The following is an 18402-nucleotide window of genomic DNA, read 5'->3' as shown; positions in this document are numbered from 1 at the left end:
TAAATGGGTTCTTAACAATTCCTGGCCACACAAAATGGATTTGTAAAGATGAACCCACTGGTGGGACTGCAAGAATTTTTATTAATTTGAAGATATATTATGCTTCTGTGATTCCTTCGTAACTTTGTTGCCTTACTGGTTTTTAGTATATTAATCTGCTTTCACGCTTGTTGACTGTTTAGACTTGCGGTTAATGTTTCGCGTGTTGATAAGTCCAGTCCGTCCTGTAGTTGGTTTGGTGAACACAGGGATGTTCATTCTGACACTGTCATGTTATTGTGATTCTGTACATTTGGCATCTTAAAGTGAAGTGTATTGAGGTGAAATCCTGTGGTCTAGTTGGTAAATTGTTATATTAGTATTATGAAGCCCTTTTTAAACGTTTTACATGAAACAATGTTTAGTTGTTTAATTGTTTGGATGTGGATGGATACTTTAGGTGAATTTTGCTTCTCACAATATAACTACAACTTGCATATAAATTCACTTTTTACAGATTACAGGAGATTTCGTTTTACATAGAAACCACAAATGTGTTTAATAACAGCAGAAAAGGTTTAAGCCTAAGAAAAATTAAAATGTGCTGCTCTTTCCCCAAAGATCTTATATTTTATCACAATTCTAAGGCTTCAGAAAAGTCCTATGCAAGTCATCACTTCTTTCATTATATTTATGAATATCATATTTGCAGTTTTCTTTTTTACAGATAAATTATTTACCACAGCCGAGGAAATATGCACACACCAAACTCCGTCCCTTGTTTTTTCATAAGTGTTTGCTGTGGTTGTTGTGGGGTTATTGAAGGTTTAGTTTTTGTCACGTTGAGTGAATTTGTTCTTCACTTTTAGTGATCATGCCAAAATAACAACTGACTACCTACTGCATTGAAATGCCTTTAACTTTCAAACAGATATCACTGTTTCAATACCACACGCAGTATTTCAAATATGCATTCTTCATTAACCAAAAACAACAACAATGTGACATTTTATTATAGCTGTTGTTTCAGACATATATTTTTGGAAATGACACTATGATAAAATGATAATTAGATATATGAATTTTGGTGAATAAAATGCGGCTTTATATAAATAATGTATATAAATGTAAACCTTTTATATCATGATGCATATTTACAGTATCTTGTGTAAATAGCAGGGACTGCTTTAGTTTGGCAATAAAATAATTGTAGATGTTTTTACATTGCCTCTGTTGTCATCATTTCCCCTTCACTAAAACCAATATTTGTTTTAGCAGCACACATTATAGGGGAATGGGTTTAAGACATGTAACATATCCGCCGTACAGATTTTTGGTGTGTTGCTAATGGTTTGTACCCGATAATGTATGATCGACAATGTAGGAGTATACTAAATTCATCCCAAATAAACATAGTTATGTACATGATTTAAGAAATTGTTTGGAAAGTGTTCTTATATCTTTCGAGGCTAAGCTATGTTATCCTTAAAAAAACATTAGACCCAAACTTTAGGTTGTCATAATCCCTCAATGCTGACCTTGTTATGTCAACATTCAGCAAGTTTTTGCTATAAGACATCGACAATACTTATTTAATATTTGATATGGGAAAAACAGCAGACAAACACTATGTTTGTGTATTTCTGACACCTAAGGCACTCATTTATATGTTTTGCCTCACTCAATAACTTGTTTCCCAACAACTACTACGACTATGGTTGGCGTAGTGTGTGGTCATTTACCAATCAGAAGGTTTGATCCCAGCCCCTGCAGTCAACATATCATTGTATCCCTGGGAAATCTAACTCACTTAACCCCAAGTTGCTCTTGGCATGGCCAACAGTGTGTAAATGTGTGTGAATGTTAGTCAACCCTGAGCATACGGCACCTTATGGCAGCCTCTGCCTCTTTATGAATGAGTGTATGCAGACTTGTGTAAAAGAGCTTTTAGGGGTCGTAAATGCAGTCCACTAACCATTTACCGGAAGACACCTAAAAGAGTCTCAGAAAAGTGGGAGAGCAACACTTAGTGTAGTATAGAAATGTGAATTAGCAATAAAACATTTTGAATTTCCCACATTCACTTAGTATATAACCAGGGTTGTCACTTGTCAGATAAGAATATTACATTTAAAGCTCATAAGCCTTTTTTCAAATTAAGCAAAAAATGCCTCTTATGTCTATTATTGTATACCCTTATTCACAGAGTATGGCCAAGCAACGTTCATCTACCAGAGAACAATATCTACTAATGTCCATTTGGGGGCGCTATTAACCAACTCTTCTGTCAGCATGAGAATATGGTATTATTGTATTTATAAAATAAGCCCGATAGCCATTTTAATATCCCTTCCTGCATCCTAACGAAAGAAATCCTGCTACTGCACATTTCGTTCAAAGTTAGCTGTATAGCATTAGCACCATGTTGTCTGAGAGGCTTCGTCCATGTGAGATGCAGAGGACTGGCGCAGCACCCACTGCAGTCTGCACACGGCACTGCTGAACGCACGCCTCACTAGCCTGCGCTCTAATTGGTTCCACGCCGGCTGCTCACGTCTTTGGGAGAGCTCACCTGTTTTAATTGGGCTATCGCGAGTTGTCCAAGTGACGTCGGTGCGACTGGTCGACAACTTGTAATCGTCAATGGGGCATGAGTAAATTACATATCTGAGGATAACAACCAAAGGCACTGCCGCATTCGTGCTGCCCACCAGGCCGACAAGACAGCTGAGACCGTGTGCAGCACCGGTGCAGCAAGCACAGGCATCTCAGTCTGTGAACGGTGGCAGGACAGAGGGCTGTGAGCGTTTCGATATGGACCTGGCCTGGTTGTAAGAAACCAAATGATTTGGGTGCATCTGCCTCATCTTTGAGCTCACACTTGCATAGGAGAGCAGGTACACTGACTTTTTAAGCCAGGGTAAAAACTCTGGAATCGGCTGAGTTCCTCTCTAGCAGGCAGTGCTGGAGGCAGGAGCTGCTTCATTGTTATTCTTGGCATCGGCTGGCACGCTAAAACCGTCAAAATTGAATCCTTTTTTTCCGCAAGTGGTCGGTGCGCCCCTGCGTTTGGAGCCATGGGTTGTACTGTGAGCGCCGAGGATAAGGCTGCCGCGGAGAGGTCAAAGATGATCGACAAAAACCTCCGAGAGGACGGAGAGAAGGCAGCCCGAGAAGTGAAACTGCTTTTATTAGGTAGGTCACAGCTTGCGGTTGCTCCTCGGGTAATACCATAGACTGTGGGTAATACTAAGTAAATTAAATGAATCCTTGCTGCTGCACATCTGCACAGTTGTTGATTGAAATCCAGCAAATCCGCCTGGGGACCACTTGGTTAACTGAAATTAAGTTAAAATGAAACGATCTGCCAAGCCTTCATGTAATGCTGAAGAGCAAATATAAATAAAAGGGAAACATTAATCTGTAGGTGCAAAAAACTAATCCCAAGGGGCACCAACCACCTGCAGTTTCCCCAAATAGCCAAGGCAGAAGCCTTTGCAGATTCGCACAGGGAAGAGAACAAAGATCTTCCTACTGAAACACATCCTGTAATTGTGTTCGTAGTTAGCCGACACAAGTGTCCATTTACTTGGAGAGAAGTCAGATACCATCATGTCAACATGCTGCACAGCTCCTCAGGGCTTTGAGCTGGCATTTTGCCCAGGAAGATTATTTGGAATGATCAAAACCAGTGGATAATTTCTAATCATTAACACAGTTACACTTTAGCACTTCTCTGAATACACTTCAGTCTGTTATTAGTAAATATGTTTGTTTGCCCCCCCCCCCCCCTTCTACTTTTTACCATGTACACAAGTAGCAAACACACACACATTCACACTTGCTCTCTTATCTGATTCAACTGTCTTTTGTTTATCACCATCTCTTGGTCTAGATTTGTCTCTTGTTTAAATGTTCACACAACTAATCTGACAGCCGACAAGTATATTGAAAACCAAAAACTCAAAGCGTGAGAGCTAGTTGGATATGGACGAGGGTCAGTGTGCAAATGAGCTGGTAATACAACACAGGATCAGGATAAATGCTGTGGGGTGGCTAGTTATTTTGGGTTGGCTGAACATTTGAGAGAATGCTTCAAAGAGCTGTTGGGAAATCAGGTTTGATAAGTCAAAAAGCCACTTGTGTATCTGCAGTTTCTATGCCATATGTTCTCTCTTTAAATGCAAACTCAAATCATACGTTTGTCAAACCTTTGATATCTGGTATGTGTATCTTTGAAATATTGTGTAGAATATCATTTCACCGGGGATGGAGTTGTTTCACTGTGAGCTAACAGAGTCAAAGTAAAGGTTCAGCAACAGCAAAACATATTTTTAAGAGCCATTGGTTTTCTGTGGGTTTCCTCTGGTTTCTCCCCTCATGCAGTTTAAGTTAGCTGGCTACTCTAAATAGCTTTGTTATCACATCAAACAGTATCTATGGGCCTGTTCTTCCTTGGCTTGTTTTCATGGTTAATTTCCTAAATCTAGCAGTGGTTATTTATTAATGCCATCTGTCATCTTTAACAAGGTTTTTGGTATGATTAAATCTTTCTTGCTTGGGGATAACAAGACCGTTTTCTTCCAGTAATGTCAAGCATCTGTCCAGACAAATCAGTAAAACGAAACATTATCAAAGAGTGACAGTGATGTATTTCAGAGGACTAACGGCTCTCATGCTCTGATGCTTTTTAAGGCAGCGTGAATATTTTACAAGGTGTCCATAGGAATTCAGTCACACAGATATTGACTACAGGGAGTTGTTTGGTGGTTATGTACAGGACAGCTGTGGGGTTTTGCTGCATTACTGGAGTCTTGGTGTTGCCAGGCAACCCGCAGAACAGTCCTGCACATAATCGCCCATTAACCCCAATTTGTAAGACTTGGTTATTGATAATATTTTATTAATACCAATTATATTATCCATCCGATTGTTTATCAAGTCCCTTATGGATTCCTGATGCATTGTTGGGTGGAAACGGAGTAGGTTAATTAGCACCACGCTTTTGAGCCTCTTGCTAAACCATGGCTCCATTCTCGAGCAAACTTGAACATTTTACTGGGGGCCAATATTGGTCCGTCATTAGGCCAGCACACATTACGTAAAAACCATCAGTTAGAGGAATAGATCACAGAGAATCTCTTTCCTTAGACCCTCAGTGAAAAACTCCTGAAAAAACGGAGAGCAAATGGAAGAAACAGATTCTTGATAACCATCCCAAACATTTGTCAGTTTTACACTTGGGTGTTACCAAACTAATTAGATGTTACCTATTCATCAGTAAACTTTACAGATGTTGGACTTTATTAACAAAGTCAGCCTAGCAGTTTCCTGTCTTGTGCTAAGCTAACTGTCTACTCAGCTTTATAGTTAACTCAAACACAACAGAGCAGTATTAATCTTTCTACTCTCTACAAACATTTGAACAATTATGATACAGCTGAAGTCTCAGGGATTAGGAACCTTAGAATCTGAAGGAGAACCAAGTTAATAATATGTTAGTTATGCTGTTTCCCGACATTGAGAGCTTTCACATGTCCTTACTGGCTGGGATACAACTTTAAGCTATGTTTCAGCCAAGGGCTAAAAAGAAAACTTGACAGGTTCAGAAGAAACTCGTCTCTCACCACTTTTAGCGTTGTAAGCAAACACTGATTTCACCATGTTGCGCCATATCTTTGAGTACTCTATGTAACCGAGAACCGACTGACTAGACTTTATCAGCCTTGGAAGCAGAGACAAAAATGCATGTTTCATAATGATGTAACATCTCAGGATCTGAGGATCATTACATCTTGATGTCTTAAACATAATACGTGTATGCATCAAGGAATGAGTAAGAAACAGTCTTTCCAAGTTGTTACCTGTTTTAGAATTGTATCTTATGAAATGTACCTTATTAACAGCCTATTCAAGTGTGTTGGTATGGGCACACTTGAATTCAGAGGGTCTTCAACTTTAAAAAAACAACAATTATCAAATGAATGGTTGTCAATTAAGAAATTATAATTTGTAATTGCAGTATTATTAAAGCTAGGGCAGCTGCCTTTTGTAGAACAGTACAATTAGGCTAGATTCTGAATATATGTAACCAAAAAGAAAAAATCCTACCCCCGTTATTCAATCCTCGCGTCAAAGCCTCTCCAGTCTGCCTCAAAACAAATGCATTGCATTGACTTCTGGTGGAGGACAATCTAAAAAAAACACCTTAAATAATTATAATGAACGTATACAACCAACATGTCTATACTTACAGCTGTTACGCTAGATACTGTCATATCTGAGGGGCAGTTTCAGTTTCCCTTAAACACAATTTAAACCAGAAATGCTAAGTGAGGATGCACTTTTCCCCCCCTGCTTCTTTCCTTTGAACCCCCTTAAATGAGCCTTCACTGCAGCCTATCTTTAATTCTCACCCCCGGCAGACGATAATAATAGTGCTTCACAGACATGACTCACTTCTCATGACGGAGAGGAGGGCTCAGGGTGAGACTGGCCATCCTGAGATGACAACTTCAGTTACCCACAAACTGAAAGAATATACTTATCTACAGTTAGTCACGTCTCTGCCGAATACCACTAAGTCCTCAATAAAGTGTATTTATGTGCTGAACTAGCAAAAGATGGATCCTCACTGCGTCCAATCTAGGATGCTTAATGTTACCTTGATTTAGATTTGTAACCTTTACAGATCACACAGCTGAGTCGTTGGTGAGTTGTCTCTTTAAAAAATGTTTAACAACATACAATAAATCCCTGGATATTCTTTTTTATAGCAGCATAAAAGAGTGACCTCTACTCAGAATATAAGGGGGGATTTGCAGATGTCTTTAATGAGGCGGCTTGGCTCAGGGTCACAGCGGACTAATGAGCAGAGGCACAGCATATCTTGTGATTTGGGCTCTGTATTTTATATGAAGTATTTGTCTTTAAGGCAGAGTGTACAAGTCATATATTTAGTTGTAATTTATCACAGCTCAAAAACAAATATCTCTCCGTTCTAAAGTTCATATTCTTACCTGTACGGTGCGGATGACAAACCTGATCCCCTTCATTCAGTTTTCAGTCACGTCTCCATTATCAGCCCCATGTATAATTTACTATGCTTCTTTTATCCATTTCCATCCTACTCTTTTCATATTCTACCGTGAATGGTGCAAGAGAACCTCATCAAGCGGCAAACTCTCGTTGGGACCAATGTGTTTCCTGTCTCAACATCAATCTAATGACGTGAGTGACACTTGACACCAAAGAAAGTTGACGTAGGGGGTGCTGTATGGACCTAAGTATTGCCATGACCTCTTAATTGTTATTGCCGAAATGAATGAGGATGGAGAGTAATGGCAATGTAAAAGAGGTTAGGTTGAAATTATAGCATTACGTTTCTCACAAAGCCAATATGGATAATACCAGGGCCCTCAAACTGGCTTACCTAACTGTAGGTCAGTCCTCATTAATTAGATCAAATTACACCTATTATTTTCCTGGTAAGACATGGTAAGGTTGAATAGTCTTTTCTGCTGAGAAAGGTTCCTAACTTAGTGATATGACCCAGTAGTTTCTAAGTGGCAGCCACGGGCAGTTCAAATGATCTAAATGTGGATTCTCTATGCCTCCATTCTTATCTACTTTAGTGGAACAATGGACCATACATGATTTGAGAAGAGATAATGCCAATGCATAAATCCTTGCATCAGCCACATTTCAAGCAATAGCAGGCCCACGTCACCGAAATCTGCTGTCGTATAATTACGCATCCTGCTATTGTTAGTGCATTCAAATTCAATCCTACCATGGTTGTCAAAGTCCCTTTTGAATTGTCCTTCATATCTTACTTGAGCTAATTTACATTTCTGTTGAGGTCAGGAAAATACATGTATTACGTTCCCTACTGGGCTAGGGGAACCAAAGGGAAGCAACACAAACCAGAGTGGAATTGGTAAAAGTTATTGTAAGTAGTTTTATTATAACTATTAGTCGTGAAACAAAATAATAAGGCAAGCTTGGCACAAACAAAGGGCCAAATGCTGGTTGACAACAACCAAAATAAAGAGACTCCAAAAGAAAGTTTAACAGATTATACACAGTAATAATCAGTACAAAAGAGAAACAAAAACCTCACTAAAACGTGGTACATGAACTGAAAAAGGCTGTAACAAAACACAGCTGATGCTAATTCACAGGCGCTAAGCTAACCTGGATAATACTCACACAACACTAAACGCAGAACACTGCTTTATCACGCTGCTACGCAGTATAACAGAACATTCAATGGATTAACGAGCATAACGAGTAAGCACAACGAGTAAGCACAACAGGAGGCTAGAGGCGTCTGTCGCACAACACAGAGCCTCCTGAGTGATAATTGTTCCCAGGCTTTGTAGTCCTCTCCAGCAGGTGTGCGCTGGGCTTGCACAGTGATTGGAGAACGTTGGGCCCGGCATGCTCCAATCAGTGTCCTCGGAAGTGGACCAGGAGATGACAGCCAATGACGTTGGGGCAACCACACAGCTCATTTACATAATCACACACACAGCTGCAGACAATCCCAGACAGGTTACTGAGCAGGCAGAGACGGCAGCCGTAACAACATAGGATGTCATTTTTGGGACTATTGGACCGCAGCCCAGGTATATTTTTTGACTCAACAATTTCGTTACAGGGTGAATTAGGAATAAGAAAACACTAGCCCCTTTTTTGCACCATAAGATCGGTTTTCCAACATTAGATTTGTTTTAAGTTATGAACATTATGATCTTCTGTCTGAGATGTATATCGTGCGTTAGTCTCCTGAACGGTAAAACGTGAATAAGACACAAACCAGTGGAAGATATGATTTAGGATTTGCATTGATAGCAGGAGCACTGGGGCTGTGTAGTTGGTGTGAACTGTTTAAAAACAGATAGACACACTCATTTCTTAATTGCTCTAGTTTGACCTAATTGTGTTGGATCCACTCTGAATTAATGGATCGTTCATTTGTCAGTCATTTTTACTGTCCAAAGCGGCGGTCACACTGTTTAAGATTTGAATGTCATTAAAAAGACACCATACCTCGATTATGAACTATATTTAACAGCAATGTAGGTTTTAGAAGATATTATTTTAACAGAAAAGTAGTTTTTTAAATTATTCTATTGTTCGATATAACAGCTGTAGAGGTGTCTTCCTTTTCTCAGAAATAATGTCTTGTCTTGTGGGGCTCAAAGCGTAAAAAGAGTTCAGTAATAACCCTGTATTTTGCACAGTGATATATTATAAAGAAAATAGTCCCTAAATGAAACTGTTCACTTCAAGGTCTGACGATTATCTTTAGTAAGTGGGTCAAGATTTCTGGAAAAAAGAAAATATCGCTGTTGAGTTTACTTTTGACAGTTTATTACAGGTATTGGTTTTATGTATTTTAAGTTGTGACATGTCAGCAGCTTTTTACTTTCTCTTTTATTTTTTATTTAACTGAGTTACGTGAGACTTGAGACTAATCAGTGACTTTCATCCTTCAGTGCTTCCCTCGAATCAACTCAATAACTCAGTTAATAGTCTATTGATCACCAGTCTCACCTGATGCACGTGAGATGAGATGTCCTGCACACAGAAGCACTGCCCTCCAGCAGCAAAGCATCATTACAACACAATACATTTCACTTGGAGTCATGCCTGCTGACTTTGTTGTCTCACAGCGTTAAGAGATCATTCAAGCTTTCTTGAATGTGACAGTGAATAAGCAACACACTCTCACTCCCTAAACATCCAGGAGCGACGCATGGTCAGGGACCCCGTGGCGTGCAGTTGGGACGCGCCGAGGCTCCTTCAGCTTCATAAACGGACCCAAAGAGCTTTCAACTGATTGCAATGTATTCCCATCGGCTGCGGTATTTGATGCTCAGGGAAGCACCGCATCCATTTATCTCTTAAAGTCAATGTGAGCGTCCATTCCCATTGGATAACGGAGAATTGTACACCCGGAAGTAAGTATTCTCCTTACTGTTGATTGATTTGACAGTGATATCTCCACTACTCATCAACTCAAAAACACCAGATTATATTTGTTAATTAAACGACATTGATAGGTTTAAATTGTGTACAATGCTTTTGTGTTTTTCCCCTTCAATTCTGAGAAACAACTTGTTTCCTCTGAAATGTGGAGCGCCAAAGAGACTACACTACCCACAATCCCCAGCTATTGTTGTGACTACCTGTGACCCAAGTTTTTCATTCATTGCATAACTACACTAGTTGTGTATATGATTATGCCAATAAACCTTAGAAAATCTTGAAATCTTGAAATGGATGTGCAAAATAGCAATTATATACAGTTTTTAATTAACTATTAGTAGAGAATAACGATTAATGAATATACTTTATAGAGATCTGCAGATAAATGTTTAGTCTTCTCAAGCACCAACTATCAAATATCTCTCCTGATTGTTGGCACTTGACAATCACCTTTCCCTGAATTTGACTCGGGTGTAACTAAAGCCTGCTTTAAGGGTTGTTTATAGATCACACCATTAATCAGAATCTGCAAAGTAACTAAAATAAATGTAGTGGAGTTAAAATACCAGGTTATCCTCTGAATTGTAGTGGAGTAGAATTACAAAGTACATGAGCTGTCATGTGGGTATATATTAATGCTGCCCATTATGGATACAAGCGATTTTCACCCATTTAGTAATTACATGTTTTAAATTTGTACACTACACACCAATTTGTTTCCTATCGCCTAAACCTCCAGGGCTGTACACAGTTTAATACGGGCAACTTCTAATTTTGGGGAAAACTTCCTTTTAAACTACAATTCCCAGTAGAGACGTGCCATAGAGAACATGTTGCGAAACACAATAGCCAGCATGTGTAGTTCTGGGGGGGGGGGGCGTTCAAGTCCAGTTTTGAATAGTCTGCCGTGGTTTCGTTCCTTTTCGAAGAGCTTGACGCTCGGCGTAACCTTGGCGCACTGCCACTCCAACATCCAATCCCAGAGCTTGAAGACTAATCACGGGGTTTGTCGCAAAGCAGACAGGCGTAGTCACAACAATAGCTGGGGATTGTGGGTAGTGTAGTCTCTTTGGCGCTCCACATTTCAGAGAAAACAAGTTGTTTCTCAGAATTGAAGGGGAAAAACACAAAAGCATTGTACATCATTTAAACCTATCAATGTCGTTTAATTAACAAATATAATCTGGTGTTTTTCAGTTGAGTAGTGGAGATATCACTGTCCAATCAATCGAGAGTAAGGAGAATACTTACTTCCGGGTGTACAATTCTCCGTTATCCAATGGAAATGGACGCTCACATTGCCTTTAAGAGCTGCCGACATAAACGGGTGCGGTGCTTCCATGAGCAAATACCGCCGTTGATGGGAATACATTGCAATCAGTTGAAAGCTCTTTGCGTCCGTTTATGAAGCTGAAGGAGCCTCGGCGCATCCCAACGGCACGCCACGGGGTCCCTGACCAAGCGTCGCTCCTGGACGTTTAGGGAGTGAGAGTGTGTTGGAATAAGGAGTCATCATGTAGTATCATACACTCAAAGGCACACACAGATGACAAAATTCCACTGTGGTTTTCCTTAATAATTTTCTTCACTGTTTACTTCACGTTCTATCTGAACACACCAAAATGAGGTCCGAAGTAGAACAGAAGAAGCTGTCACCGAATGAGTCTGTGCTTGAAGAGAGCTATAGGTTTTCTACTGTCGGCCCACACAAACATGACAATTATTTGATTTAGTTTTGGCGAAACAAGGTGGTGTAACCATGGCAACTCATCTAGTGCAAGCAAAGCCAGCTGTCATTTTACTATAGCTCTGCAGATTCCAGCCTTCACATACTAATATTTAGGCATGTGTTTGAGGCGGAAGTGGCATTCTATCTTCCTTTCCCTTTAACAATATGAATCATCAGGTCAACATTAATGAAATGGTTGCTATAATAAACAGCAAGCATCTAATGGTCTCATGAGAATTTATAAAAAGTACACTAAGGCACATATATGCACACAAATGTGAGTTATTAAACTGCACACAACATGCCCCTTTTAAAATATAGCTGTGTATGAATCACGAGGGATTATTAATACTGCAGTGAGAATGGTTTATGGAACTGAAAATATTTTATTTTTAGTGTTGTTTTTTTTTAATCGTTCAATTTGAAATTGCCTCTTTTAAGGCCTTACCACCAGCCATTTCAAGATGTTGTGTTCCTCCTCAAAAGTGTCTGAGCACAACTGCACTCTTTACCATGTGGCACTGATTGGGGCGAACAAAGCCCTCACTCTTCCTGACACTCTGGTGTGCCAACAGAATGCAGAAAGGCTTGGTCTCTCTAACACTACAGCAGCTGCCAAATTCTGATGTCTCATCCGTTTGCTTGCTTGAGTGCAAAGAGTTAAGCTGACATGATAGTATGCAGAAACAAGGGACGGGGGGGGATGCATTATGACAGCCAGGCAAACATCAGCTGTGATGGTCGATATGTGAGGAATCGCTTTTTATATGCAGTAGATGGATTTGAGGAGAGGGTAGTAGAGCCATGAATCTCGTATTTTATGCAGGCTTTCATTGCTTACATTTCCCAAATCAATTCTTAAGAACAGAAAAGCAGCATATGGAAGCTTTTTAGAGTTTTAAGATCATTGGACCTGTCATATTGAAAACACATATTGTTTTGATTAGCAGATTGGATGGAGTAACAGATATTCAAAAACAAAGTTGTATGTCAGTGTCCTTAAGCATGACTCGTATCATGCAGGTTACGCCTGTGCGTAAAAAATCCAATAGGGATACATTGCCAATATTTTTATTCTTGTCTTGCCTTTTCTAGATTTAGTGTATGATGTTTTTTTTATTGTATGAAAATAAATAATGTAATGGGTAATTGGCATTATTGGATACCGATATGTTGTCGATAAGCATCCCATTGCCAGTAGACTTATGATCTAAATAAGTATATTGACTTTTGACCTGATATTGACCTGCTCTTTCTTTTTGATTCCCTCCTTACTCCTCTACATTATTGACCTTTGCAGGAATAATTCTGCATGTCAATTGTTATCGATGATCAATATGCATTAACTTGATTAGTGCAACTAATAGGGACTCTATAGTAAGACTGAGTACCTATTGATCTGTTGTAAATGACCCACCTGATGTGTTTCTGAATGATACCTGCTACTTTCAAAACCTTTTAATAAGAAATTATTCTTCTGACACAACACAGCTAAAATCATGTTGACCTATTCTATTTGTTGTTCTTTTACGGTTCAGACGCAGACCAAAGGATTCAACCTTTTCTTGGTCTATGTCAGGGGTGTCAAACTCAAATACACAGTGGGCCAAAATAAAAAAATCGGTAGTCGAGGGCCGGACTGGTTCAATGTTTATTGAATGAACTTATTGCACATATTAAACCTGGAACTAACAAAGCTTAAATGATTGCCTATAATAACAACATTACATAATCAGTTGCATTAATTTCTTATGGCTCTATCTGCAGCTTTTCCGGAGTCATTTCGTATGATTACATTTTTCCACAGGCCAACAACAGCTTCCAAAAAACTATTTCCCTCAAAGGAAAAAAAAAACAAACATGCCCTGTTGTCGCAAGAAAAAAAGTGCAGAAGGAAACATCCATTAAACTCAGTTTGCTGCTCTGTGATGCTAGTTCAAGCCAGATACTTGGCATCTCATCTTGGGTGCAAGTTCATCAATGTTTAGGCTGACTAAATAAAAGCAAGGATAATTGTGTGTTATTGGTGAGTAAATAACAGTGTGTTATTTTAAAAAGAATAACAAATTTAGAAGGAAAAAAATATTTAAAAAATACAGATTTCAGTATTCTGAGGCTCTGAGCCCCATTTATTTTCCTCAGACGGCAACAAAAGTCCAAAATGATACGATTTTAAAAATAAAAGCAATAGGCTAATTGTGATATTGAGTAAGAACATGTTTTTATGAACCACACAGCTTCCGGTCTTCCACGACCCGACCGGAGAAAAAGACGTGCTGCAGGCACGAACCACATTACCAGTAGAAATACATTGCTTTTAAAATCGTGTTGGTGAACACGAATCAATAGATTAAAAATCGTGTTGCTGAACACGAAATGCCATGAGACTGGGTTGAATTAAGTGTTTGTTCATCCATATACGCCTGTACGTCAGGCGGCATGAATTGATTGCATTGCAAACATGGATGTCATGTTGCAGATGTGTTTGTCTGGAGCTCAGTGTGCTATCTTTGATTTGTATGCATCAGAATGAGCTTCCACATGTTAATTCTCCCTGATGCTTGTTTTCCCCAGGCTATACAAAACATGAGTCTTTAACCTGTTTCCTTGTATCGGCTTTGCTCTCATTGCCACCTGCAGAAGTGAATCTGATTATTTATGCACCATTTATACAGTATTAAACTCTTTTTGTACAATCTGTTCAACAACCATCACTTCCTTTGTGTCTGGCACATCATTCTGCTTAATGGGCTTAATTTTTGTTAAGGGTATGGCGTATGTGATATTTTGCGGATAATAGGAACGGTCAAGGTCACATAAATGTATGGATGCTGCTTTTGTGCACATTTAACTCAGGATTTAATACTGTTAACATTGGCAGCACAGTAAGAGTGCAGCACGCCTCCTCCTCTGCAGAGTGAGGCAGTGAAGCTGCGCTGCTCCCTGTGAGGCTGCTGGTGACCCACTTTTCCACTTCAGGCAATCGCACACTGAGCTGTATCTAGCAATGTAAAATTCCTCAATCGCTGTTCACTGTGTTTGTTGAAAAGGTTGGGGGGGGGTTATTAAGGGAAGGGAGCTGTCTTGTGATAGAGGATAGAGAAAAGGCTTGATTTTTGGTTGTGGACAAAAAATAGGTTGTTAAAAACAGCCTGCTGATGGAGGGTAATGGACTAGATCCAAGTGTGTTCCACTTATAAATAAGTTTCTTCGATTGGGGTTATCTGGCACACATTCATAACCGTAACCTGTACCTTTACTTCCACACACATCTGCAGAGGCTGAGCCTGATCAACCGTGTGATTGGTAAACACAGTCGCTATAGACTTGTCAGGTTGAATTTATGTGCAATTTACCGTTCAATATTGAAGGCGCACCCTCAATCCCTTAACACCTCAATTGGGTGTGTGCATGTGTTTCTGGCAGCATAATGAGTTTCCATAATTAAGGTAGGATTACAATGGTCAGTTACATTTAGGTTATGGTTTCAAATCGGTAAAATATCAAAATACTTGAATGCTAAATGCTCTCAAAGCTACATGGAGTGAAGTATATTCTTTGAGTAATTTGGCAAGAAATGTAAAAAAGAAGATTAGCTGTTCAGCATTCCAACTAACTGTTATTCTACGCACGAAAAGTCTATTATTCCGCCGACTTATTTTGGCCCTCTTCTCCTCCCGCATTGAACATCGCAGAAACTCCGTTCAAACATCAAAACTCTCAGCTCGGTCGGGAATCGATTGCTATTACTTTTCTCATTCAGAACTTTCATAATTCCAGAGATAGATCCCATAATACATCACATGTTTAACCATTGAAGTCAATGGAGAAATTCTTCAGACTTCAACAAATCTTCATGTGACTTCAACTGCTAACTGTTCATTCATACTTTCACTCAGAAACCTCATTCTAACTTTCAAATGTTACACATCTTTCTGACATTATTCGTGTAACACACATTTTAAATCTGATTCTTACTTTTAGAGATATTAAACATTATTCAGACCTTGTTAAAGAGGTTTTCTTCAGATTTTAACATTAACTAGAGTGCGTGATGTCACAGCTAGAGGGTAGAACATCTTGAAATGTGCCTTCATATATTTTTTTAAAACTATATGTTACTTACGTAACATGAAGTGAGATGTCTCACTATGGGATGCGCCTCATCGCGGAGCAAACTGAAGCATCAATCTCATTACGCCAATCCTGATTGGCTGGTGATCTTGACGTCAGCGTCAGGGAATCCACCCCCTATAAGTAGCTTGCGCTACAACACATGCTTCATTCAAAATAAGCACCTCTTCTCGCTTCACCATAGCAAGGAGGGCCGTCTGGTGAGACATCTCACTCCATGTTACTCTGAGTACTGGGGTTACGTAAGTAACCTATAGTTCTCATTCGTAACACTCCGTTCGATGTCTCACTATGGGAAATTGTAGCTCCCGTATTGTCAGACGAGCTTATCTCGAAAATCACCAACCCAACCAGAACTTAACAGGTAGAGTTCTGACTCAACCAGGTGCCCAGCACTGCTTGAGACACACTGGGAGCAGAACGTCCAGCCTGTTAAGAGGCGGACAAAAGTGAGCGGCGAGGACCAGCTCGCCGCCACACCAATGTCTTGGATGGGAGACATCCTGGACAGAGCCCAGGATGCAGCCAGACCCTGAGTCGAAAGAGCTCGCGGACCCGAGGGTGCCTGCGAACTTTGACTCGTATGGGCCCCAAAGCAATTGCTTCCACAAAACAGTGGGAGAGCCGTTGCTTAGTAACAGGCTTGCCCTTATAAGGGTTAGCCCAGGACACAAGGGGTTGGTCATTATGACGAAGCACCCTTGATGTGTCCATACAGGTGCGTAAGCACGAACTGGACACAGCAAATCCGGCTGCTGTTCCCCGGAGGGACCCAGCGGCGGAGGAAATGCCTCAATGTCCATTGGGGTACATGACCCAACCACCTTGGGTATAAGGACAGGGTTGGGCTTCAACAACACTCTTGTTTGCCCTGGGGTGAACCGAGTGTGTGAAAAAATATGTACAGATAGTGCATACAAATTACTGGCTCGCTTGGCGGAAGCCAGGACCAGTAACAGCACTGTCTTAGAGAGACCTGGTGTAGGAATCTCTCGCACTCTGAATAGTGTTTATCACCCTATGAGGGAGTCTCACTGTATTCAGGTTGTACCACTCACGGGCCAGGCCCATAAGGCCAAGCGCTCTGGGTGTGGGTGAAAGATCGCCCCCCCCCCCGCCTGAGACAGTATGTCCCTGCGTAGTGGGAGCTGCCATGGCTGCCCACACAGCAGCTGATAAATCTCCGCCAGCCAGTACATAGCGGGCCAGTGCAGAGCTATCAGGATAAGTGTGTGGCGTTGTTCCCTCACTCTGGCCAGAGTTTGGGGGATCAGAGCCAGGGGTGGGAACGCGTACAGAAGGCCCGAAGGCCAAACGTGTGCGAGTGCGTCCACGCCTAACGGTGCGTTTAAGTCGCGCATTGAAAAGAACAGCTGACATTGAGCATTTTCTTTTGATGCGAACAGGTCCACCGCGGTTCTACCATAACGCACCCACAGCTGGCTCACAATCCTTGGATATAGAGTCCAGTCTGCATAAAGTGGTGCACCTCTGTGGACAGTAGGTCAGCCCCGAGGTTCAACACACCTGGTACGTGCGTCGCTCTCAGAGAGAGGAGACGTCTGCCACTCCATAAGATCAGTTTGCGTGCCAGCATGTGTAACTGGAGAGAACGCAAACCCCCTTGGCGGTTAATATACGATATTGTAGTCGTATTGTCTGTCCTCACGAGGACATGGTGTCCTCTGAGAAAAGGCAGAAAGCGTTTTAGGGTGAGGAACACCGCTAAAAGCTCTAGGTAATTTATGTGCGCCCGCTGGAGGTCTCTGCTCGAGAGACCCCTCACAGGACGGCCTTCATAAATACCTCCCCAACCTGTCAGACATGCGTCCGTGGTGACCACCTTCCGTGAAAGGACAGCACCCATAGGCACGCCCCGTACTAGAAAAGTCGGGTGCAGCCAGTGGCGCAGTGCCGTTACGCATTTCACAGTAACCATTACTCTCCGCGCCATGACGCGCGGGGTTTAGTTTTAAGGCGGTTACCCAGCGCTGAAACTCCCTCATGTGTAAGCGTCCTAGTCGTACGACCAGGATGGCTGACGCCATGAGCCCCATTAACCGCAGGCATGTTCTGAAGAGAACATGTTTGCGCAGCTGGAATTGAGCGAGACAAGCTCTGAAAGCTTTCACTCTTTCCGCTGACAGTCGGGCTGTAAAGGGCACCGAGTTCAGGTGTAAACCCAGGAAGAGTGCAGTCTGTGCTGGGCACAGCATGCTCTTCTCTGTGTTTATTATGAAACCCAGGTTGAGCAGGTGCTTTACGAGGACACTTGTCTGTGTAATAGCCTCCTGCTCCGACTGTGCGAGAAGCAGCCAGTCGTCCAGGTAGGTTGCCAGGCGAATACCCTGTTGTCTTAACGGGGCTATCGTGGCTTCCGTACATCGTACAAACACCCTTGGACTGAGAGACAGGCCGAAGGGAAGTACTCTGTATTCGTAACAGATCCCCTGAAATGCGAACCTCAGATATTTCCTGTGTGGATAATATACTGGGATGTGAAAATACGCATCTTTCAGGTCGACTGATGTAAACCAGTCATCTTGTCGCACGAGACGCAGCAG

General features: G+C 41.2%; 1 protein-coding gene across 1 annotated transcript in view; it reads left to right on the top strand.

Annotated features, from left to right (window-relative positions):
• The first annotated feature begins 2445 nt into the window (after positions 1–2445).
• LOC117447171 (guanine nucleotide-binding protein G(i) subunit alpha-2-like) overlaps positions 2446–18402 on the top strand; it is a 44209-nt gene continuing 28252 nt past the window's right edge. Inside the window, exon 1 of the mRNA XM_034083830.2 lies at positions 2446–3174. Within this exon, the coding sequence (XP_033939721.1) occupies positions 3057–3174 (118 nt within the window). The 5' untranslated portion in view covers positions 2446–3056. The remainder of the gene's footprint in view (positions 3175–18402) is intronic.

Source organism: Pseudochaenichthys georgianus, chromosome 5, assembly GCF_902827115.2.
Source record: "Pseudochaenichthys georgianus chromosome 5, fPseGeo1.2, whole genome shotgun sequence".
NCBI classification, from domain to species: Eukaryota; Metazoa; Chordata; class Actinopteri; order Perciformes; family Channichthyidae; genus Pseudochaenichthys; species Pseudochaenichthys georgianus.
Note: the sequence above shows the minus strand (reverse complement) of the source record. Positions and strands in the feature narration are given on the sequence as shown.